Raw genomic sequence first — 26383 nt, forward strand, 5'->3', positions numbered from 1 at the left:
AATATCCAAGTTTTCTTTGCCCTGTTTCTTGTTTTGTATATATTTTTATTGTGAATAAAGTTAATTTCAAAATATAAAACGTACTAACATTGTTTCTGCATATTTGCATGTAAATTTATGTGAAGCAACTTTTGAATAATTAGTCTGCTTTTCCCCCTTTGACTAAAGCAACATTATTATACTCCTGGCATAATGGCAAGTCAGTACTTTTCTTCTTTCAGAGGAGCCCTGGTGGTAGCCTGTTTTTTTTATAACAGCACACCTTAAGTCTAAGCTTGCTCATTCTTCAAAGATTCCTCTTATATTTTGGGCAGATTTTTTTTCAAGGGAGCCTCCTTTCTTGAACAACAATGCAAAAACTCTGTTAGATATCTTCGTAAATGAGAAGATATCACTAATAAAACACCTGTTTTTATTTCTGAATGGAAGTGCATCCCATTTTGCATTTTAATTTGACTTATTTTCCCATTGTATCACAACTTCACTTTTTATAGCATGTTTCTTGAAATTACTTGTAGTCAAGATAATTTTGGAGGGCAGAAACCTTGTCATAGAATCATACTGCATGGAAGCAAGTCTTTTGGCTCATCTTGTCCACTTCAACTTTGTTGCCCAGCACCTAGTCTTATCAGTCTTCATTTGGCCCATAGCATCTTACATACTTCCTATCACTGTTGCTTGTGTGCCCACCTCAACCACTATTTCTTGCAGCTTATTCCAAATATGCACCACTCTTTGCATGAAGAAGCTGGTCCTGATTTCCCTTTTAAGTATTTTGTCTCTGATCTTAAACCTATGCCCTCTTGTTTTTATCAACTTCACCCTGAGAAGAAGACTGCTTTCAGCTTTTCTGCTTCTCATAATCTTATAACCTCTATTTGGTTATCTTCAAATTTCCTACATTCTACAGAGTAAAATCCTTGTCTGTGCAATCTCTCTTTGTAACATAGGCCCCCCAAGTCCAGGCAACTTCCAGGTAAATCGTTCTGTACTCTGTCAAGTTGAATAACATCTTTCCTGTAATAGGGTCAACCAAACTTAAAGTACTCCAAGTGCAACCGCACCAATGAATTGTATAACTGCATCATAATTTCCCAACTCAAGTACTCATTACCCTGATTGATGAAGGCCAGTGTGCCACATGCTTTCTTCACTACCCTATCTACTGTTGATGCTGATTTCAGTCAACTATGCATTTGCACTCCCAGTTCTTCTATTCCATAACACTACCCAGGGTTCACTGTATAAATCTTATATTGGCTTAATCTCCCAAAATAGAATATTCACATTTATCTGGATTGAAAGCTGTTCGCCGATTTCACTCCCTCCCCCCAACATACCTAGCTGATGAAGGGTCTCTGCCTGAAATGTCGACTGTGCTCTTTTCCATAGATACCTGGCCTGCTGAGTTCCTCCAGCATTTTATGTGTGTGTTGCTTGGATTTCTAGTGTCTGCAGATTTTCTCTTGTTTGTGATTAAGATCCCTCTAATTTTTCATAACCTTCTACATTATCTACACATTACCTACTTTAGTATCATCTCTAAACTTGCTAACCATATCCTGTACATTTACATCCAAATCATTTACATAAATTGCAAACAACAATGGCCCCAGCACTTGACCCCTGTGGCTCACAGGTCTCCAGACTGAGAAACAACCTTCAAACGTCATCCTCTGCTTCCTAGCACTGAGACAGTTACAAATCTAATAAGTTATTTTCCCCTCGATCCCATATGACCTTGCGTGACTAACCTACTGTAAGCAGCCTTGCCGAAGGTTTTGCTAAAATCCATATAGACAACATCCACTGCCCTACCCACATGTACCTTCTTGGTTACCTCCTCAAAAAAGTCCAGGTGGTTTGTCAGACATGATTTCCCATGTACAAAGCTGTGCTGTTTCGAATCAGACAATCTCTCCAAATGCTGGTAGGTCTTGTCGCTCAGAATCCCCTCCAGCAATTTTCCCACTACTGATGTCAGACTCACTGGCCTGTAGTTTCTTGGCTTGTTTTTTGTTACCCTTTTAAACAATGGTACTATATTAACCACTCTCCAGTTCTTATGGAACTTCTATTGTGGTCAGAGATGAAGCAAAAATTTCTGCAAGGGCCTCTGCAGTTTGTTCTGTAGCTTCCCACAAGATCCAAGAATGCACTAGGTCAGGCCTTGAGGATTTATCCAACTTGATGCACTTCATAGCCTCCAGTTCTTTTCCCATTTAATCCTTATGTGGTCCAAGATGTCATCAATCATTTTCCCCATTTTCTTAGTTTCCGTTGTTATCTCTCTTCAATTTTTGCTGTGAAGAAATTCATTAAAAATCTCACGCTTTTTATTTTTGGTTCCACACTCAGACAATCTGATTTTTTTTTTTTTTGCAGGGACCTATCTCTCCCAAGCTACCCTCTTACTCTTAATATACTTATAGAATCCTTGGGATTGTGCTTCTCCTTGCCTGCCAAAGCCTTCTCATATTGTCTTTTTGCCCTTCTAACTTATGAGAAGTTCATTCCTGCACTTGTAGTCATCAAGCGATTCACTAGTTCTTAATTGCTTATGCACAATGCATGCCATTGTCTTTTTTTTCTTACCAGAGCTTCAATATCTTCTCTCATTCCTGGTTTCCTAAACCTGCCAGCATTGCCCTTCCTCCTAACAAGAACATGCAGGCCGTGAGCTCTTGACGTCACACTTCTAAAGGCCTCCCACTTCATAGATACACTTTTCTTGCAAGCTTTATTACTACAAGATCTCAACTAATGGCTGCAATTCAGGACCTTAACCTGTGAATCAGTCGTATCCCTCTCCATAACCATTTTAAAACAAACAGAGTTATGGTCACTAAACCCAAAGTGTTCACTGACAGACTCTTCTGTCACTTGCCTTACCTCATTTCCCAGGAGGAAGTCCAGTGTTGCATCCTCTCTAATAGGTTCCTGTACAATCAGTATTATTTTTATTATCATTGACATAGTGTATGTTATGAAATTTGTTGTTTTGTGCTAGTAGTACAGTGCAACATATAAAAATTGCTATGTTACAAAAATAAATAAATAGGCAATGGGATATGTACTGGTTAAGGAAGCTTTCTTGACCACATTTCACCAATCCCCCTCCAAGTCTTTCACACTATTGTTGGCCTAGTTAATATTAGGTAAGTTAAAATCTTCTAATACATGAGTTCCCAACCTTTTTTATGCCATGGAGCAATACCATTAAGCAAGAGGTCCTAGGATTGGGAACCCCTGCTCGAATATTATTCTATAATGCTTAGTGTCAGCAATCTCTCTATATCTCTGCTCCCCCAATTCTCACTGACCACTGGAGATCCTATAATCCATTCCAATCAGAATGACAATCCTTTTCTACTTCCGAGTTCTATCCACATGAGCTCACTGAATAAATCCCTGAGAACATCCATTTTAAGAATTGTTGTTATGTCCTCCTTCATCAAGAAGACAATTCCCCCTCTTCTCTTGCCTGTACCTCTGTCATGCCTGTAGCATCTGAGCCCTGGAACATTGAGCTGCCTGTATTGCCCTTCCTAAGCCATGTTTCTGTTATGGTTATAATATCCTAGTCTGCAGATCCAATCCATACCCTGAGTTCATCAACCTTGTCTGTCAAGCCTCCTGCATTTAAACTTGAATGAAGAAAAGTTTTAGCAAAGTTCATAAAAAATATTAGTTGGAAAGCTCCCACTAAGGTATATTATTACAGTAGAATTGGTCCTAAGTTCTCTATAGTTAAAATATGCTTGTCATCAACTAAAATGGGATTTGAACATAATTTTATGAACTGTCATTTTAAAACATTAGAATTGTATGACTAAATTATAATGTTCAAAGGGCATTTGGACAGGTGCTTAGGCTAAGATGTAGAGGGATTAAGGGTCCTAATGTGAATAGTGTCGATAGCCATCACTGTTGGCATGGACAAGAGGGACCAAAAATGTCCATTTCAGTACTGTCTAATTCTGTAATGAATTAGTTAATAGGTTGTGCTTGATGTATATCCCTAGTTAAGTAGATACCTCCATTGTTACGTATAATTGGTTCATTTAATTTTTAATTCTGTTTCAGAATTAACTGTGGATTATTTGCAAACAAGGTAGCTATTGGAGACAATGACTGTGGTGTAGAGGAAGAGGACCTTTCTCCAAGACCAACACCAAGTCCACATCCAGTTGGACAAAAGGTTTGGTTACTGTATTTTAAGGAGAAGCACTTAAGTACTATAGTGCATATTAATATTCATTGCATGGATTATTTTAAATACAGTGTGGGAGAATTTAATCACATTTAATTAATCCAACATTAAAAGATAAAAATGCATGTGGATGCACTAATAAACACATGTTTCAAGCAGTGGTATAAGTGGTACACAACTCATCTTTACCTTTCTCTTCATAAATGAGCAAAGATATGTCAAGATTCTTTTAGTTTCTTAGACAAACAGTTGGGCTCCATTGTCCATGTGTTGTCTCAAGTCTAACTTGCCAGCATAATTCAGTATTACTGGGACTATTCTCCTTTCTCTGATTTGTTCCTTTCAAGGACATTGGTAATTCTAGTTTGCAATTACAGATTTTAAAATACAATATACTTTTGCAAAATGTTAACCCCCATGTTCTTCAACTGGTTGAAGAACTAACCAATAATTAAAATTGTGCACACAAGGCATAATTGCACAGGAATATTTGATGTTAGTCCATTCCTGTAATTTGAAAAATATTCACCTGTGTTTGTCCCCAATTCCCAGTACTGATCCTTTGTAAAGCAGACCATGATGCAATGTAGTGCTGTACAATTTAACTTGTGTTTTTTTTTAATCTGGCATTATATGATTTAACCTTGCATATTCTGTTAAATTATAAGGAATATAAGATTAATTTCCATCTTCGAATTCTCTTTCTGAGTGGAATATCTCAACTTCAAGTACACCTTCAAATTACTAATGTATTTTTCCTTTCTTGCCTTAGTTTCCAAGAATTTATCCTTCTGTACCTGAGCTATCACTTGTATTTGATGGAAGTTTTGTAGACTCAAAAAATGCTCCAAGAAGACTAAAGCAACAGACTCTCCAAACCTGTGACACATCTGGAACCTTTAACTCAATGAAACAGCATTCTGAAAATGGACAGCTTGCACTGCCATCTCAAGATGTATCTCCTACTTTGAAACAAAATGTGACTATTTCACATGAACCTGCACCATTGCTCAAGTCCTATAAAGGAAAAACTGTATTGAAGCCTCGAAAGGGGAGTAATTTTGTGAGGGAGAGTTCAGGGTCATCTTCGTCTTCAATAAATGGGTCTTCACCTGATACTTCCATAGACCAGCCTGAAATGGGGGTTCCTGCTGAAGTAGTTGATTCAAGGAAAAACATTGTTGTAGGTCAAGGAGGAGTTTCTGCTGGAGGCCAGCAATCCATATCCAACACAAAACAGCCACAAGGACTATCATCATCTTCCAACAAATCAAGCAAGCATTCGCATCAGCACACTCCTAATTTCCCACCTCTTTCGTCTGAAATGCAATTACTGGGACATCCAGCACATTTTCACACAGCATATCCACCTAGATACTGTAATTGTTGCCAGCACCATGGACCCTGCTGTGGATCTTCATTGAATACTAATTGGCAAGGATCCTGTTCAACATTTGGTTCCAAAGGTGTCCACTCGCCTACCTGTCATGACTGCAGCACTGCAACATGCCAACAAGCACTAGGATATTTGCCAATTTCTCATTGTAGTGGTCTGTATTTGAACACCAGTCCACTGAAGCAGTGTTCACCTGGACAAGCAGGAAGCACGTCACCTCCAAACAGTAGTTTGGTAAAATCACCTGGAGCCTCCCACACATCACCATCAAATTGGTGCAAAATGTGTTTAGGACCTTCTACAGGTTCGCATGTTCCTCTGAACAGACCAGACAGTGACCGAGAGGAAGGTGTAACAATGGGATTGCCTTTTGATGCCTACAAGATTCTTGTAGAACAGGATAAGCAGCTAAAACTCCTTCAGGCCCAAGTAAGCCATTCCTAAAATTTCCTTTTTTTTTAATATTCTTTATTTTCCTTTTCCCTAGCATACTATAACAGCAGTTCTTGTGAGTTGTGTGCATTATGGGCAAGAAGTTATATTAAGAATATAACAATATCAGAAAATAGTAGGAGTTAGTTCCCTAAGTCTGTCATTACGATTGGATATGGATGTAGCTGAAGTAACACACACAAAATGCTGGGGAATCTCAGCAGTTAAGGAAATGAACAGTCCATGCTTCAAGGCTGAGACCTACCATCTGGAATGGAAAAGAAGTGGGCAGAAATCAGAATAAAAGCATAGGGGGAGAAACACGAGTTGGCAGATCATTTTTCTCAATCAATAAATGAACAAGTATAAGGCTTTTTATGTTACTTATTTAATTAGGTTCTCTTTATCTAGTTTTAGGATCTGATCACATCTTAAGTAATATTTATGCAGAAATAGAGAAAATTCTACAGGGTTCACAATCTTTCCAGCACCAATGTAAAAATGAGAATAACACCACAGATGTTTATCCTTCTGTCAATTGTCAAGTCTTATTGGTCAGCACCAAAATGATAAAAGATATATCACCATCCAAAGAGTGAGACAGTTCTAATGTACAATGTTATCTCCTAACTAAATTTAGTTAAATGGATAAAAGGACTTTTTTGTGTAGAGTCTCGCTATATGTAAATTGGTTGATTTGTATCCCTACTATTAAATGGTACCATAGTTCAAAAAGCACTCAACTGACCAGGGCAAAAGGCATTGGGACAATCTGAAGAAATTTGAGCTCTTGCTGGATATTACACGCTTTCCAGATTTCTAACCAATTAGTGTTTTTAAGGGTTGAGAGGGTGGGGAAAGAAAAGTAGGTGATAAGACTGTAGGCGTGGCCTTGAGCTCCATTCCACTCCATCTCTGACCTACTTGTTTAGCCTCCTATAGGAGGGGTGATTGATAAGTTCGTGGCCTATGGTAGAAGGAGTCAATTTTAGAAAACCTAGCACATTTATTTTTCAACATAGTCCCCTCCTACACTTAGTCCAGCGGTCGTGGAGCATACGGATCCCTCCTTTGTAGAAGTGGTCCACAGGGGTGATTGATAAGTTCGTGGCCTAAGGTAGAAAGAAATTAGTTATACAGCTCTCGTTACATGCACATGCAGTTCAACTGTTTGAATGAAAATGCAGAAAGTTTGAAGTTTCTCCTCATCGCCTACTTTAGGCTACGGACTTATCAATCACCCCTGCTGTGGACCACTTTCTGGAGGTCCAAGACGCTGACTTCGACAAAGAAGGGATCAGTATGCTCCACGACCGCTGGACTGTGTGTGTAAATGTAGGAAAAATAAATGTGCTAGGTTTTCTAAAATTGACACCTTCTACCATGGGCCACAAACATCAATCACCCCTCGTATATTTCTGACCCGTCCTACGGAAGAGTTTCGGCCCAAAACGTCGACTGTACTTTTTTCCATAGTTGCTGCCTGGCCTACTGAGTTCCTCCAGCATTTTGTGTGTGTTACTCGGATTTCCAGCAACTGCAGATTTTCTCGTGTTTCTATATTTCTAATGAGACCCAGTACAACTCTGAGGGATGGAACCCTCTCTTTCAAATGGACATGTTGCAGCTTTCTGGCCTCTATATCAAAATCAATAATTTAAGGTCGCATGATAGCTGTTTTTGTTTGAGAACTGACCAGTTTTGTTGCAGGGCATCACTGTTTTTCGTTACCCACTACAGTGGCCTAACAAGATTAACACTTCCCACAGCTCTGCATTTTACAACTGTTACATCCTATTGATGATGTTATCCCTTTCTTTTTACCCTTATTAAAATATCAACCAAATAAGTTCAGTAACAGCTTAACCCCATGGCAACCCTGGCCCTGCCCTATCAGCATATTCCCTTTGTTTTAGCCATGTTACAACAACCCTCCTCTGGAATTGAAAAGTAACTTGTTTTTCTCTTTCTCAATTCAGGCAAACACCAATCAGTGTAAACATCAATTTTGGTTTCTCTTTAGACAGTCAATGCTTGACCTGCCATTTCCAGTATTTATTTTCTTTTATTTATTGTGCAACAATTGCAGGTTTTTTAAAAATTATATTTGTTTGAGATTTTAGGAAGACCTAATAGGTTATTTGCATTTTAATGTTTGTTTGCTACATGCAGATACAACAGCTTTTGGATACACAGCATTGTGAAGCATCAACCCCTATGACCCATTGCCTTTCAAAGAATGCTGATCCAGCATTGCAGTCAGAAAGAAAACTGGGATTTATTGCAATGGAAACCCAGACATCTCCTGCAATTCAAATGAAGAAAAGTGTTAGCATTGCAGTGAGCACAGGTGAGCAACATTGCATATCCAAAATACTTTAGTACTACTTTTATTTTGTGCAATAAATGTTTTGCAGATAATTGGATATTTACTACAGTACCTAATTTGGGGTTGTAGTATATGCCAGTGGTCCCCAACCACCGGCCCGCGAGCATGTGCTATTGGGCCGCGCGGAAACTATATGATTTGGCGATATGGAACGATATGAGTCAGCTGTACCTTTCCTCATTCCCTGTCATGCACTGTTGAACTTGAACCCCCCCCCACCCCCCCGTCGGTTGGTCCACAAATATTAAACCGGTCCGCGGTGTACAAAAGGCTGGGGACTGCTGGTATATGCCATCAGAATTTTTTTTTAATGCTTTTTTTTTCTGAACTTTTTTTGTTTTGGAATTTAAAATTTAGAGTCCATTCATGCAGTAAGTTGTGTGGTTAATGTTCAATGCATGGACTTGATTAGTCAAAGCCTTTTTCTGTGCTGTATCTCCCTCAGAGAAAACACTCCTGTCAAAATTCTTTGAAAATTAATACATTTTCCTGGTAATGGAGATAACTACTTCAGAAAGCCATAGATAGGGACCAAGCATTTGACACCTTTGGCCTGGGGGGCGGGGGGGGGGTGGCAGCGGTGGAGTTCGTGTTCACCAGTTACCAGTTGATCTTGGATTTTTAAGTGAAAATATTCTCTTTTGCTTTGCAAATTGTGTCTAAGCTGACTTTTTTGGCTTGCTGAATGTACCTTTTTTTAAACAAAATATTTGTCAATATTTATAGATATTCTTCAGATCACAGAACTATAGTAAAGTGCATCGTCATAAAGTTATAATGATACAATACAGAAACAAGTCCTTCAGCATACCTAGCCCACACCAGCCATCCACCTCCCATTTTACACTAATCTTACATCAATCCCATTTTTAAATATAACATAACTTCCTACAGCAGAAAAACTAGCCCTTACAGGTCCACCTGTGCTCAGTCCTCCTCGCTCCCTTTTCAGATCCACTTGCACTCCTACTTCCCCCAATGCCTGGTGTGCTCTGATATCCTGTCAGGACCACTTCTAATTCGTCCTGCCAAGTCTGCACCCACTTTACTCAGTCCCCTCCTAAATCATTGGTTTCCTTCCTTACTTGAGTTTTGCCCTGCTGTAGCCACACTATCATATTTTGAGGTGCACTACCAATCACTCTGCCCTCAGTTTCGCCTTACTTTTTATTACTGCAGTGTATTCCTTGGTTAGTTGCCCCTTCATTCTGTCCATTTTTTCTTCTGGTTCATCCTACATTGTCTGCTGGAATATTGCCCTTCCTGATCCTTTTTCAGTTTCACCCTTATGAGTCTACACACAGATTGCCAAATCCATTCCTGATCATTCGCTTCTCCCTGCCACACGCGAGCTCTGTGCCCAAAGTGATTTGTTACACTTCGCTCTGCTTTCTTGGCCTATACATATTTCACGTTGCCTCTGGAGAGGGTTCAAAGAAGGTTAACAAAAATTATGAGGAGATTTTGATGGCTATGGGCCTGTATTCACTGGAATCCAGAAGAATGAGGGGTGACCTCAGCGAATGGTGAAAAGCCTTGACAGTTTGGATGCGGAGAGGATATTTCCTATCGTGGGAGAGACAACCAGACAACACAGCCTCAGGATAGAGGGAATGGAGATGAGGAAGGATTTCTTTAGCTGGTGAGAGGTGAATCTGTAGAATTCATTGCCACAGGCACATCCTTTCTAAGATAAGAGGCCCAAAACTGATCGCAATACTACAAGTGAGGCTTCATCAGTTTTTTATAAAGCCTCAACATTACGTCCTTGCTTTTATATTCTTGTCCTCTTGAAATGAATACTAACAGCGCATATGCCTTCCTCACCACAGACTCAACCTGTAAGTTAACCTTTAGGGATCCTGTGCAAGGACTCTCAAGTCCCTTTGCGCCTCAAATTTTTGAATTTTCTCTCCATTTAGAAAATAGTCTTCCCTTTTTATTTCTTCTACCAAAGTGCAAGACCATACACTTCCTTCATGGTATTCCATCTGCCACTTCTTTGTTCATTCTCCTAATTTCTCTACATCCTTCTGTAGCCTCTCTGCTCCTTCAAAACTACCTGCCCCTCCACCTATCTTTGCTTTGTCCACAACCTTGCAGCAAAGCTATCAATTCTGTCATCCAGATCATTGACATACAACATAAAAAGAATTGGTCCCAACACAGACTCCTGTGGAACACCACTAGTCACTGACAGCCAACCAGAAAAGGCTCCCTTTATTCCCACTCTTTGCCTCTTTCCTATCAACCACTGCTTTATCCATGCTAGTATCTTTCCTGTAATACCATAGGCTCTCAACTTGTTAAGCACCGTCATGTGCGGCACCTTGTCAAAGACCTTCTGAAAGTCCAAGTACATGACATCAACCGATTCTCCTTTGTCTATCCAGCTTGTTATTTCTTCAAAGAATTCCAACTAATTTGTCAGATTTGCAATTTTCCAGTCTTCCAGAACTATTCCAGAATCTAGTGATTCATGAAAGATCATTCCTAATGCCTCCATAGTGTCTTCAGCCACCTCTTTCAGAACCCTGAAGTTGTGGGTCCAGGTGACTTAATCTACCTTCAGACCTTCCAGTTCCCATATGAATGGTAACTTCACGCACTTCTGACCCTTAAAACTCTAGAACTTCCTCCATACCACTAGTGTCCTCTAAAGTGAAGGCTGATGCAAAATACTTATTCAGTTCATTCTTGTCCCCCATTACTACCTCTCCAGCATCGTTTTCCAACGGTCCAATATCTACTCTTGCCTCACTTTTGCACTTTATGTCTCTGAAGAAACTTTTGATATCATCTTTTGTATTCCATCTTTTCTTTATCAATGACTCTTTTTTATTTGTCTTCTGTTGATTATTAAAAGCTTCCCAATCTTTGAACTTTCCACTAATTTTTGCCCTATTATATGCCCTCTCTTTGGGCTATTTGTTGGGTTTGACTTCTCTTGTTAGCCACAGTTGTGTAATTTTGCCCTTAGAATACTACTTCCTCTTTGGGATGCATATATCCATTAGTCTGAATTGCTTTTAGAAATTCCAGTCGTTGCTGTTCTACCATCACCCTTGCCTGTGTTCTTTTCCAATCAGTTCTGGTCAACTCCTCTTTCATGCCTCTATAATTCCCTTTTCTCCACTGTATACTGATACATCTGATTTTAGCTTCTCCTCCTCAAATTTCAGGGTGAATTTAATCATATTATGACCACTTGTCCCTAAGGGTTCTTTTACATTAAGCTCTTTAATTAATTCTGGTTCATCACACAATACCCAATCCAGAATAGCTGATCTCCTAGTGAGCTCAATCACAAGCTGTTCTAAAAAGCCATCTGTTGGCATTCTAGAAATTTGCACTCTTGGGATCCAGGATCAACCTGATACTCCCAATCTATCTGTATATTAAAATCCCTCATGACTATTGTAACATTGCCCTTTTGGCACACATTTTCTGTCTCCCGCTGTAATAAAAGTACATAAATGTAGTGTTCCAGTAAATGCTGTTTCCAGATTGCTTCACTAGAATGCATATGGTTCTAGGTGCTTTCATACTAAAGTTTCAGATTTGCAGATGACGGAAACGAGGTTTAGGAGGTTTTATCAAAAGTAAGGGTCATGATGAACAAGTTGATAGGCCAGGATGTCTCTCTAGGCATTTACTGAGACATGACATGGAGCGTAACAGGTTTGAAAAGTAAGTAATAAGACCATGGTGCACAGGATCAGTATTAGGCCATTTGATTCATCGAGTCGTCTCCACCATTCCATTTTGGCTGATTTATTATCCCTATCATCCTCCACTTTAAATATAGCCAATGACTTGTCCATCTTAGCCATCTGTATCAATGAATTCCACAGATTTGCCACCACCTGGCTAAAAAAATTCCTCCTCATCTCTGTTCTATAGAGACATGCTTCTATTCTGAGCCTGTGCTCTCTAGTCCTAGACTTCCCCACTATAGGAAACATCCTCTCCACATCCACTCTTTCAATAGGTTTTAATGAATTCCCCCCCCCACCCCATTCTTCTAAATTCCAGTGAGTACAGGCCCAGAGCCATCAAATGCTCTTGTTATGTTAACCCTTTCATTCTCTGCACCATCCTTGTTTTTATATTCTTACAATGAATGCTAACATTGCAGTTGCCCTCCTCACCACCGACTCAAGCTGCAAGTTAACCTTCAGAACATCCTACATGAGTACTCCCAAATCCCTTTGCACTTCTGCTTTCTGAATGTGCTTTCTGTTTAATGGCTGTATGTATCACAGCTAATTTCAATAAGGATAAGATTCAATAATGTTAGATTGGTATTTTACAATTTTAGATAAAAATGAACCTTTATTGAAACTTAGCTGTTACCTTATGAACAAAAAAGTACGAGCAAATTATTAACGATCTCAGTATAACTAAATATTTTGTACACAAAGTATGAGTGAAGTTTCTTAATGTTAAAAGACCCCCTTCCTCATCCTCAATTTTCCATCTTATCTTCCTATGAAAAGTAATTCCAGTTCTTTGCATACAACTTTCAGTTAATGTCTGGAGTTGAGGACCCTTGCATATTCCATGTCCTTTAACAAACTGCATTCCTTTAAAAACCAGACTTAATGATTTAACTTACTATAATGGGGTTTCCATTATGTGCCCTTTCATGTATTTTGGCTTTGAGAGCATCAACTTAACTCTTGTCATTCTGAGAGTGTGTGACATTAGTTAATGTCACACTGAAGCTTTGAGATGTCCTCTCATAAACCTGCTTGTCCTGGTAGTTCACTTGAGGTTTAATGGTGCTGTGTTACCAGTTACATACCTCATGAAAGTGGAACTGCATTAACACTGACATACCTTGGAATTAGTGTTGTGACCCAAAATGTCAGTAGTTCCTCTGCATTTCTCACCCTCACCACAAATGCTGAATTCCTCCAGCTGATTGTTTGTTTCACTACATTGCTGTTTCTTTGTATTGTATTGAATTTATTGCAAATTCAATACTAGGTGCCAGTTTGTTCTGGAGTCCACCTGAGAAGCAAGATGAGAACCAATCACTCTCCAGCCTTAAGCTGAATGACTCTGAATCATCCAATGAAGAAATGACTGCCTCTATTACAACCAAGGATACCAGCCACGCCAGCATTGCCTCTTCACTGAATGGAGTGGATATTCACAGCTTTGTGGAGGACAGTCAGGTTGCAATAAATACTTCTGATCAAGCTACTGATGCTCAGAAGTAAGATTATAATAAAGTCTTAATAACACAGTAATTTGTAGTTCTATAATTAATAATTCATATTTCTGTAAGTTAATAATTAAACATGGATACAGGCCGAGTGTGATTAAAATTTAAATGAAAAATCATATTTGATCTCAGTCCTAGTTATACAGATTTACCAAAGGTTAACCTGAAGTGTTTTTTCGAAGAAAAGCAATGTGTATAGTTTTTGGGAAAGTATAGTGAATTTTTTTTTCTAGTTTGTCTCTGCTGTAAATTTCTATCAGTGCTTTTGTTGGGAACTAGGAAAGTAAACCATTTTAAACATGGAAAAGGATCTATTGCTTTCCCAGTGTATATGACAAATAAACTCTTCCCTGGCTTCCAACTGGGTACAGGTATTGATTTTAACTAACTTGTTGATGATAAACTCTGCCATGTTCATGATAAAGATGGCAGAGTTTGTCATCAAAACATCGGTAAAAATTGATACCTGTACCTGGCTGGAAGCCTGAGAGGAGTTTAATTTTAAACATTTCCATAACATGCATCAATTTTTTGTTGTGAATTCTGAATTTGCTGTTGTGTGTGATTAATTACGCATAATTTCAACGTTCAGAAATGTGTAGTCAGGAATGAAAATAGTGTAATAAATGACAAAATAGAAAAACCATTAAAACAAGAAGGAGGTGTAGATCTCTTTAAGACTTTTGCACAGTACTGTACTATTCTGATAATCTTTCCACAAACAACCCTGTTGTTACACATTTTTTGCGAAAACTGAATAGTAATATCATCATTATGACTGCCCAAAACTTGTGGTTATTTGAACTTCAGTATGGGGTGCACTAGCAGACAAGAGGTATGCAAAAATTCAGTTGCACTAACTTTGGGACATTGCAAAATGACTATGAATTTTTAATTGAAATTTCAACATGGTCTATGGTAGATTTTGTATACTGTAAAAATATTTTTACGAGAAGACTTTTTCATATTTGCCTCTGATCTCTAGCCTGTCAGTTTTATGATGGCTACGGTTTCCAATTGATGTTTACAGTTTCCATTTATGATTTTATTTTGAACTCATCCATATTATTTGTATTAATACTTTTACTACATTTTGGAGATCATCTTGCTAATTGCTAGATTGCATGTAACTAAACTTGTATGATGTCTGAAAACTTTCATTTGTTGACTTTTCAGCTGTTCAACTGACAGTACAAAAAATTGCTGGGATCATCGTATGAGATTTCAGAGCCCAGTGCTTGGGGAGAGTGCAAGTATGCATTTGAAAACTAATCAACCTGATGTATCGTGTAACATTGCTAAAAAAGAAATTGAGGAACATACCACAGAACTGCTAACTGAGCAGAAATTTTACCAGAATTTAATGGTGAGTGTTCAGTTAGATTTTACTAGCTGCATTTCTTCTTAAAGGAATGTATGGATATTTCCCTGGTTTATATTTTTGAAGTGTTAATCTTGCTAAAATTTAGCTTGTTTGTAACTGCCGTGCACCCAGGTGACTAGTACTCTGTTAAGTACTTTGAATGAGCCAGCCAAGAAAATATGTCTTTAACGGGTAACCAACTATGAAGCTAATTAAGTCCATGCTTATTTTCAGTTACTTTCTGGTTTGATACAGAGATTAGCTCATCGTGTTGTGTTCATTGTTTTGAACAGTTCAGTTAAGTTCTGTTGGTTTCTCCCATTACCCTGACAGCACTTCCTTCCAAAAATGGGACAAATACCCTTTGAAGATTTACTATTTATTATTTTAACTGACTTATTGGGCAAGGAACTTAAAAACTATTATCATTTGTTGCACTGTCAGAGAAGATTTCTCTCTTACTACCTTTGGTTCTTTCACCAATCACCTTGCATCTTATTCACTCATAAAATCCTGAATGATGTAGATGTTTTTTTGACACTTGGCAAGTCCTCTCTTGGCATTCTCTGCACTCAGAAGTTGTTAGGTTGATTGTGTTCAGGACTGTTGAACTCTTCTGGCTGAAGGCTTGCCACTATTGTTCAGTAAGGACTTGTACCCAGCAATGCTGAAGCTACGTAATAAAGAATGCAATTCCAAATATGGAAAGTATGTGACTTGGTGGAAGTAATGTTTTTATGTTCTGTATCTGCTGCTCTTGAATTGTGATGGAAGCTGAAGATTTGAAAGATGCTGTTGTAGAATCTTTTACTTATTGGAGTGTATTTTGTAAATAGTGCTCAGGTGGGAGGTGGGATATTAGTTAAGCAGGCTGCTTTAACTTGCACAAGGTCTAACGGAATGTCATTGGAGCTGCACATATTTGGGTTAGAATTATTCAAAGGTATACACAGATATAAAGCAATATGTTGAAATTACCACTAAGATGTGTATGCAGTTTGTAACAATTTAAAAGACAATGAATAGTTATTTAAACAATTGCTTACTTTTTCTAAAAGGGCCAGGTCAACCAACTCATAGAATCCTGTAATTCAAAGGAAAGTCAGGAAACACAAAACAAAGATGCCAGATTAGTGTCCCCTCCACCGAATACTGACAGAAGGAAGAAGCACCTCCAAAACAGTCAGGCAGGTGAAAATAACGTCCTGAATGCCACCTTGAAGCAGCTGAAGAGGATGGGAGTGAAAATCAATCCTGAATCTTCCAATGTGATCAAGACCAAAAGCAAAGTTGAAAATGCAAGGTATTGGAAATTAATTGTGATAATGAAGAAATCTGTATCTGAACCTAAAGGTCTTAAAATAAGTCATTTTTTGTAAATAATGCCATCCTTCCAAGGTAGAATGCTGCATGTTTGTCAATTAAGGGTATATTCAATAGCACCAATACTTATTGATTATAATTGTCTACTGAAATTCCCTTTATAAGCCACTTTTCACCATGAGACTGATAGAAGAAAACAACAGATTTGCAGATAAATCTCTTAACCCCAACTTGTCTATAAGTAATGCATTAGAATCTTTTAAAAATATATTAATAATCTTAATTTTCTTTCTGACATCAGAGTTGCAGTGGATCTGCATTTATCATATATCTCAGTGTATTGAGTAGATAGCAGCTGAGTGATGCCTTGATGAACTGGGCAGTGTAGGCTGAGTGATTCCACAGTTTAGAGTACGATGATAAAGGAGAATTGTGTTCAGTTCAAGAGATGCTTTTTGGCTGTATTACCATAATACTGCTGCATGTCCTACTGGTAGTTGTGGCACTGAGAGATGTTATTAGTTTAATGTTAGTTGCTGCAGAAGTCATATTGCTGTGGTTGAGGAAGTAATCATTACAAGGTCAAAGCAGAATTTCAGTCAAGCTGAATGTGGTGGTCAGGTTGTGTTATTTCTTACATGTCTGATAAGTACTCAACACTGTTCCAGAGTTGAACCATGAAAAACTGAAGAAATGTTGAGCTTCAACAAAATAAGGCATGAAGGGATACGGGGAGAAGGCAAGAGATCAGGGCTGAGATGGAATATTTAGCTGTGCTAAAATGGCAGAGCAGACTCGTTGGGCAAAATGGCCTTATCTGCTCCTATATCTTATGGTCTTATAATTATAGAAAAGGATTAGGTCTGATCCTTGGGTTGAGATTCTAAATTGAATAAACCCAATCTTGATGGTATCGGAAAGGATATGGCAAGTGTGGATTGGAACATGTTGGTTTCTGGCAAAGGTGTACTCGGTAAGCGGGAGGCCTTCAGAAGTAAAATATTGAGAGTACAGAGTTTGTATGTTCCTGTCAGAATGAAAGGCAAGGATAACAGGTTTAGTGAACCTTGGTTTTTGAGAGAGATCAAGGCCCTAGTTTTAAAAAAAAAAAATGAGGCAGTGTCTAGCAGGTATAGGCAGGAAGGAGCAAATGAGATATGTGAGGAATATAAGAAATGCAAGAGAACGTTCAAGATGGAAATCAGGAGGGCTAAAAGAAGGCATGGGACATGGGGTTGCTCTAACAGACAAAGTGAAGGCAAGCCCCAAGGACTTCTAGAGGAATAGCAAGGGACAAAATTAGTGTTCTTAAAGATCAGGGAGTATTAAAAGAGTTGGGGGAGATCTTGAATAGATTTTTTTTGCATCTGTATTTACTCAGGAGACAGACATAAGATGTGAGGCAATTCCTTTAGCGAGGTCATTGTCCGTATACAGATTACAGAGGAGGAGGTGTTTGCTGTTTCAGGGTGGATAAATCCCCAGGACCTGAAAAGTTATTACCTCAGACCCTGTGGGAGGCTAGTTCAGAAATTGGAGGGATCCTAGCACAGATATTTAAAATGTTCTTGGGCACAGTGAGGTGTTAGAGGATTGGAGGATAATTGATGTTGTTCCATTGTTTAAAAATAGGCCAGGAAATTTATTGTCCAGTGAAGCTGCCATCAGCAGTACGTTATTGGAAAGTTTCTTGGGGATCTGATATCTAAATTGATAGGGACTGATTAGAGATAGTCGATGGCTTTATGTGTGGTAGGTTGTGTCTAACCAACCTGTATTTTTTGAGGATGTTACAAGGAAAGTTGATGAAGGCAAGGCGGTTGTCTACATGGACTTTAGCGAGGTCTTTGACAAAGACCCACATGCGAGGTTGGTCAAGAAAGTTCAGTGACTGGGCATTCAAGATGGGATAGTAAAGTGGATTATTCATTGGCTTTATGGAAGAAGCCAGAGAGTGGTAGTAGATGGTTGGCTCTCTGATCAGAGGTCTGTGACTAGTGGTGTGTTGCAGGGATTGGTTCTGGGTTTGTTGTTGTTTGTCATCTCTGTCAATGATCTGAGTGATAATATGGTGAACCGGATCAGCAAATTTGCGAATGACACCAAGACTGGAGGTTTAGTGGTCAGAGGAAGACCATCAAAGTTTGCAGCAGAATCCTTAAACTGGCTGAAAAATGGCAGACAAATGTGACGTGTTGCACTTCAGGAGGACAGACCAGAGGTAGGACTTGCACAGTGAGCGGTACGGCACTGAAGAGTGCAGTAGAACAGAGGGATCTGGGGAATATTGATAATTCCTTGAGAGTGGCATCACAGGTAGGAAAGGCTGTAAAGAAAGCTTTTGGCACATTGGCCTTCATCGATCAAAATACTGAGTCCAGGAGATGGGATGTTGTATTGAAATTGTATAAGATGTTGGTGAGGCCTAATTTGGAATATTGTGTGCAGTTTTGGTCATCTACAGTACCTACAGGAAGCGTGTCAATAAAATTGAATGAGTTCAGAGAAAATTTACTAGGATGTTGCTGGGACTTGAGAACCTGAGTTGTAGAGAAAGGTTGAATAGGTAAGGACTTTATTCCTCGGAACATGGAAGACTGAGGTGAGATTTGATAGAGGTATACGAAATTATGAGGGGTATAGATAGAGTAAATGCAAAGCAGGCTTCTCTACTGAGGTTGAGTGAGATTAGAACAAGAGGTCATGGATTGAGTGAAAGATGAAATGTTTAAGGAGAACATGAGGGAGAATTTCTTCACTCAGAAGAGGTGGATGCGGGTTCATTTCAACATTTAAGAGAAATTTGGATCAGTACATGGATGAGAAGGTATGAAGGGTTATGGTCTAGGTGTGGTTCAATGGGACTAGGCAGATTAATAGTTCGGCATGGACTGGATTAGCCGTAGGGCCTGTTTCTGTGCTGTAGTGTTCTGACTCTAGGACTCTGCTTTAAATATGCCTAATAACTTGCACTCCATAGCTGCATATACCAATGAATTTAACAGATTCACTACTCTCTGGCTAAAGAAGTTCCTCCTCATCTCTGTTTTAAAGGGATGTCCTTGTATTCTGAGGCTGTGCCCTTTGGTCCTAGACTGCCCCATTCTTGGAAACATCCTCTTCACATTCACTCTATTTTGGTTCGATAGGTTTAAATGAGATCCCTCCACATTCTTCTAAAGTCTAGTGAGTACAGGCACCGAACTATCAAACACCCCTCATACTTAACCCTTTCATTCCTGGGAACATTTTTGTGAGCCACATCTGGACCCTGCAATGCCAGCATATTCTTTCTTAGATAAAGGAGCCCAAAACTGCTCACAATCCTCTAAGTGCGATCAAACTAATGCCTTACAAAGCCTCAGTTTAAGGTTATAGAATTGAAATCCTGGGACTAATAGTTTTTTCAAAAATCATCATGGTCTTGTTTATTAAGTATTCTTCCACCATTGGAAATTACATCTCCTGCCCCCCCCCCCACCCCACCTCCATCCACCACCAAACTCCACTGTTGTTAATAATTGAGTTCCAGTAAATAATCCAAGAATATGGTGCTTAGAAATTTTCCTGGTTGTAAGCAAATGTTTTGTAACCTGTAATTTAGGAATGTATACCTTATTGATTTTTAGATTATTTGGCAGTTTTCTAATTTGGGTTACCTGTGTGTTCAATATTTGTTCATAATTCAGCCTAATCTTCTGGGAGTGTTACATATCAAAGGTTTAGTCCATTTCTTTCTTTAGATAATTAAAAACAAAGGATTTTTTTTCTGGAAAATACATATTATATTAGTGCAAAATAGATTTTGCTTACATAGTGATCTTGAAGAATTTTATGACTTTGATTATATTTATTAGGGATTGAAACTTTTTTTGCATGGAATTAACTTGTGATATTGTAGCCTATTGCCTTGGTACTATTCTGAAATGCAGTTCCAGATTTTACAAGGGTTCTATGCTGCATTTCATATATTTAAACAATGACCTAGGACTACTTCTGCCCAAATTTGCCAATAATATTTGTTAGTGTACGGGGCAATGTAGCAAAGAATTTTGCCAAATAAGAAGTAATAACCTTTCCCTGATAAGTAACAACATTGTTTCATTTTTCTGAAGCACACTGGCTTGCATAAGCCCAGAAGCAGTTATTCCAAGGCTGAACTACATGTCATTTGTCAACATTGGCACAAGTGGATTTGGAACCAGTGGAGTTGACCTTAGCATGGAGGCCAATGCTATAGCTCTCAAGTACCTGAATGATGCTCAGCTGTCCCAGATGTCTCTCAACAGGGTGAATGATAATGGTGAATCCACATCCCTAAATGGTCTACCCGAATTAAACACGGACAGAAGCATGGTAGGTCTAAGCTTGATTTCCCCCAGCAATATGTCCTTTGCCACACGCAAATACATGAAGAGATATGGACTGGTGGAGGATAACCATAGCAGTGATGATGAAGAATTGCCAGACACCACCTTTCAGGCCACAAAAACTGATTCAGCAAGTCTTTCCTTTGGAGAAGCAAGAAATGAAAAAGTGGTTGAAAGCCAAAGGAAAATTAAAGACTACTGTGCCTCTGAATCTCACTCCAAGATGGAAGAAATTATTTTAAGAAACATTACTAATGAAGTTGTTTCCTCAGTACCACAGAATATGAATACCTGGAGTCAAGATGCTCATCAAATTCTAAAAAAATCAAAACCTAAAATTAAGCAAGTTACCGAAGAAATTGCTTGCAATGAACACTCTGACAAAGAAAATGAAATTCAACAGTTTTCTAAAAAATTAGTACCAAACGCTCCGGAAAGGAAAAAAGTGGTGGAAAGCAGTAATGCAATAGGTAACATTCTGGATGTAAATAGGCTCCGACAGCTACCCAAACTGTTTTAACAATCAGGATGATTCATGACCTTGATCTAGAAGCATTGGTAATATCGAAATTATATACAGTACAGCTATTTGGTACACAGTGCCATTTTTTTACATCAGTTCAACTTGAATAATGTAAAGTATTACCATGTCGATCAATTTAAATTATCATCATTTGGTTCAAGGCTGCAGCAGATCGTTGGTTCTTAATGAATTCCGTACCAGTTGTATAAAGTTTTATACTGAATTTTTTATACTGAATTTTGCAATTTTCCTCATTGGCAGAAAGTGTGATATGACTGTCTTGAAATTACAATTATAAGATAACTGTAGAGACAAAAATGTTTACCTTAGTACTGGCTTTGCCCTTCAAGTCATCAGCTACAGCAGTCAAAATGCTGGTAGCTCATGTTTAGAATCGAGTTCACCTGCTTGGTCTATGCTATTAATCACACAATGCTAATAGCCCACCTATGTTCACATTTATATTTATCATCTTTCCGTCTATTAGAAACATACAAAGATTTATCTTTTTGAGCTGAATGCTTCCAGAATTTAATGAAGGCTGGTAAATTTTTACTTCATTTCATTCGATGAGTGCTTTAATGATTAATTTTGAAACACTCATAATCTGGAAATTCCAACATAGTGTGAAGTCTAAAAGTGCAGTCTAATATTTAAGCAATGTTCAGCAAGGGAAAGGATTTCATCAGTTAGGAGGGATGAAAGTTCGCTTTGAGCATGGGGCAGGGTAAGTATAAAAATTGTAGCAAGCTTATAAAAATGATATTGGTGCAATGAGGAAATTGTGCTTGTCTCAGCTGTCCAATCTCCTAAGAAATATCTGCTTTTGAGTTGTGTTCTTTTTGCTGAAGTCTTGAAGATTAAGTTTACATGAATTGAGTATATTGTCTTTTTTCTTTACGAATGTTTACCAGTGTTTCCTTTTGAAATGTGATATTGTTTTTTGTCATCTTGCCATTAATGCCATTTAATCTTTGGCTTTTGCACAGTTTTTTTGTTTGATTATTCAATCATTGGACTTTTGTGAACAGTTTATAAATAAAACACTAGCACAATTTCTACATAGTTTGTCTATTTTGAATTTATTGACATTCAGTACATTTTTGTAGTTGAATTGTGTACTGATTCTTGACTAGTTCAAAAGATGCCTTTTAGTGATCTATTCAGTTTAGCTGAAGCTACTATTTTAACAGAAAAGTGTTTGAAGTCCTGAAGATGCTGCTTGACATGTTGAATTCCTCCAACACTTTGTTATTCGATTTGATTTCAGCAATTCATGCTCAGCAAACAGAATTAAACCAAAGATGATTACTCATAATTTCAAAATTAATTCATAATACAAAACAGTTTAGCCACTGACGGAAGTGAATTTCTTAAAGCAGATGTTAGGAGAACAACATTGTTTCCAATATTGTTTCATAGTGCTCATGTGCCGGTCATGCATGCGGCCTGTTACAGCCGTTCCGACCAGTATTCTTACTTTTTTTCTTCTTACTTTTTAACTTGCGTTATTTTTTGTATTTTTTTTTTGCACAGTAACACGTCGAAGCTGCACCCCCTCTAACATGCTGGTAGAGAGAGTTTTATTTGGGTTTTTAGTGCTGGAAGTAGTTACATTCCGACACGTCTCATTAGCGGGACAGAAGCATGGTAGCATTGTGTATTCCAGGGACCAGCTGATTGAGCTTATGCCAGCCGGTTTAGCGAGTAGAGCGGTGGACACCCCTGTTGAAATCTGGAGGAAAACACACAGAGGATGCAGAGGGGGATCACAAAGTCGAGGAAAGAGGACCGGGTCCAGACAACAGAGACTTATGGAGAAGAGGAGTTCGGTGGGTAATAAAATGGACGAGTTCACGGCGCTAGCCAGGCATCAGAGAACATTTCGGGAGTGCAGTTTTATGTCTTTCACTGGAACGGGGCTGCACGAGGACATACTCGATCAAAACTTCTGCATGGACGGCTTCCAGACCGTCCGGGCTGACCGGAAGTGCACTGAGAGCGGTAAGCGTAAAGGAGTTGGGTGCTTACTGTTCTGGTTAACAACAGATGGTGCAATCTGGGTCATATTACGATCGAGGAACGTGTTTGTAGACCGGATATTGAACTTTTTGTTGGTCTTCGGCCATATTTCACCGAGATACAACACTGGGTCACTGGGATACAACACAGGAGGTCGTTCCTGCCTGTGGCCATCGAACTTGCAGCTCCTCCCGTGGAGGGTCAGACACCCTGAGCCAATAGGCTGGTCCTGGACTTATTTTCCATCAGGCATAGTTTGCATTTTGTTGTTTGATTGTTTGTGGCTTTTGTATTGCTATATTTATGCTCTATTCTTGGTTGGTGCGGCTGTAACGAAACCCAATTTCCCTCGGGATCAATAAAGTATATCTATCTATCTAATAGAAGGGTGGTCAGATAGGCAGAATGGTTATCAATTGCAGTGCAGCTCATCTTCCAACGACCTGCTCATTAATGATATTGCTTTTTTGCCATTGGGTGGGGAATTCCTGGCCTTTGTATAACCAGGCAGCCTCAACATGTGATACTCTAGTTCTGCTCAGAGCTCAATGCAACTGAATGGTTGAATGGTAAGAAGCCTCTAAGTTAGCAAGATCCCATTGCTTCCAGCATTGCTGGAAATTTGATATGATTGGGGACTGTGTGAATTTGTTGGATGTAGAAATATTTTGGGCAAATAAAGTTAAATTTCCAGTTACTTCCAGCTGATTGACATGGAAATCCAAGTGAAATTTCTGAACTTTTTGATGAGTATGGATGGGCCCAACCCCAGCACAATAGAGAGGTGGGGAAAGCAAGACAAAAGGTTTCCATGCATATCACCTGTGAAATGAGTATATCACCCATACTGGCAAACTGAGGGAGTACAAAGCTATGACTCGGTGATAGCAGCTTTAACCTCCAGGCACACAGCTGAGTTTCCTGCTACAGACCTGAGCAAACAACATAGGCAGTTGAGGGAATGTTCCACTGTCAGAATTGATGTTAATGCATAGGACATGCCTACTCTATAGAATATTTAAACATGAAAAAATCCAATGATACTTTTAAAACCAAACCAACTTTTACACCTCTACCAGTATTTTAATGTCTTAAATTGTCTCAGATTCTTATCAACGGACTCGATGTACACACACATTGGATCTCCGGTCTACAGTAAATACACTAATTAAATATGTTCAATTGTCAATGGTACTCTTTATATCCTGAGGTTTTAAAATTGATTGCTTTCAGAATTCTTCAGAATTGGACCTTTTTCAATGTTCAGTAGATGTAATTAGATTTTTGTTTATGTTGCTTAAAGCAAGGGACATTCTTCCAATGCCTTTATTAATTCAGTCCTTAACTAAATACCCCGAGAAAGAGTTTTGTGGTGTAAGACCCAACTCTGAACAAATTTATTGTCTGCTTTGGCTACGTTTCAAATAATTGCAGTAGAATTTAGGTACTAGGAAGTAAGCACTTTATACAGTGGTGCTAGAAAATTTGTGAACCATTTAGGATTTTGTCTATTTCTGCATAAATATAACTATAATGTAATCAGATCTTTATGTAAGTCCTAAGACTCGATAAAGAGAACCCAATTAAATAAGTAACACATTGTACTTGTTCATTTATTTATTGAAAAAAAAAGATCCAACATTACATGTATTTGTTGAAAAAAGTATGAATCTCTGGGGCAATGCCTTCTGCAAAAGCTATTTGGAGTCAGGTGTTCCAATCAATGAGATGAGATTGGAGGTGTAGGTTGTGGAGGTGCCCTGCCCAATAAAAATAAGATAATCAAGTTACTAACGGAGCCTGCTCTTCTCAAGAAAAAATTGTTTACATGCACCATGCCGCGATCAAAACAACTTTCAAAGGACTGTAGAAGAAGAGTTGTAGAGATGTATGAAGCTGGAAAAGGCTACAAATGCATTTCTAAAGACCTGAATGTTCATCATAACACAGTAGACAATTTTTCTTACAAATGGAGGAAAGTCAGTATTGTTGCTACTTTCCTTAGAGTATCCTGCAAAGATCACACCAAGAGCACAATGTGCAATGATGAAGCAGGTGAAAAGGAACCCAGTGGTAATAGTAAAAGATCTGCATCAATCTTTAGAACTTGCTAAAGTCTCTATTCAGGTGTCAACTATAAGAAAAACGCTGAACAAGAATGCTGTTCATGGAAGGACACTAAGGAGGAAACTACTGCTCTCCAAAAAAGCATTGCTACATGTCCCAAGTTTGCAAAAAACCACCCGGATGTTCTACAATGCTTCTGGAACAATGTTCTGTGGACAGATGAGACAAAAATTGCACTTTTTGGCAGAAAGGCATATTGCTATGTTCAGAGGAAGGAGGACACTGCACACCAACACCAAAGCCTCATCTCAGGGGGAAGATAGAAGGAGCATCCTGGTTTGGGGCTGCTTTGTTGCCTCAGGGCCTGGACAGCTTGCAATCGAGGGAATAATTAATTCAAAATGTATCAAGACATTTTACAGGAGAATGTCAGGGTAGCAGTCCGTCACCTGAAGCTTTATAGAAGTTGGATAATGCAACAAGACAATGATCCGAAAGAAAAATAGTAAATCAACAACAGAATGGTTTTTAAAGTTTAAAAAAAATCATGTTTTGGAATGGCCCAGTCAAAGTCCTGACCTTAATCCTATAGAAATGTGGAAGGACCTGAAGCAAGCAGTTCATGCAAGGAAGCCACCCAACATCCCAAAGTTGAAGCAGTTTTATAAGGAGAAATGGCCTAAAATTCCTCCAAGTCAATGTGCAGGATTGATCAACAGTTACTGGAAACATTTGATTGAAGTTATTGCTGTACAAAGAGGTCACACCAGTTACTGAAAGCAAAAGTTTGCATACTTTTTCCAACAAATACATGCAATATTGGATAATAATTCTCAATAAATAAATGGATGTATAATTTTTTTTGTTATTTAATCGGGCTCTCTTTATTTAGTTTTAGGACTTGCATAAAGGCCTGATAACATTTCAGATCATATTTTGTCAGAAACAGCAAATTCTACAGGGTTCACAAACTTTCCAGTACGCCTGTATGTGTTTAGATAGCCATTATCACCTGTTTTTTAGGGTGGAAGTTAATTTTAAGCAAAACATTG

The 26383-nt window shown here is 38.6% G+C and overlaps 1 protein-coding gene across 1 annotated transcript in view; it reads left to right on the forward strand.

Annotated features, from left to right (window-relative positions):
• The window catches only part of stil (STIL centriolar assembly protein), a 58387-nt gene extending 36098 nt beyond the window's left edge, over nucleotides 1-22289 (forward strand). The window contains exons 11-17 of the mRNA XM_072273778.1: nucleotides 4087-4201; nucleotides 4986-6038; nucleotides 8214-8391; nucleotides 13423-13654; nucleotides 14840-15029; nucleotides 16085-16329; nucleotides 20465-22289. Coding sequence (XP_072129879.1) covers nucleotides 4087-4201; nucleotides 4986-6038; nucleotides 8214-8391; nucleotides 13423-13654; nucleotides 14840-15029; nucleotides 16085-16329; nucleotides 20465-21239 — 2788 coding nt within the window. The 3' untranslated portion in view covers nucleotides 21240-22289. The remainder of the gene's footprint in view (nucleotides 1-4086; nucleotides 4202-4985; nucleotides 6039-8213; nucleotides 8392-13422; nucleotides 13655-14839; nucleotides 15030-16084; nucleotides 16330-20464) is intronic.
• The last annotated feature ends 4094 nt before the right edge of the window (nucleotides 22290-26383 follow it).

Source organism: Mobula birostris, chromosome 12 (assembly GCF_030028105.1).
Source record: "Mobula birostris isolate sMobBir1 chromosome 12, sMobBir1.hap1, whole genome shotgun sequence".
Classification (NCBI taxonomy): domain Eukaryota; kingdom Metazoa; phylum Chordata; class Chondrichthyes; order Myliobatiformes; family Myliobatidae; genus Mobula; species Mobula birostris.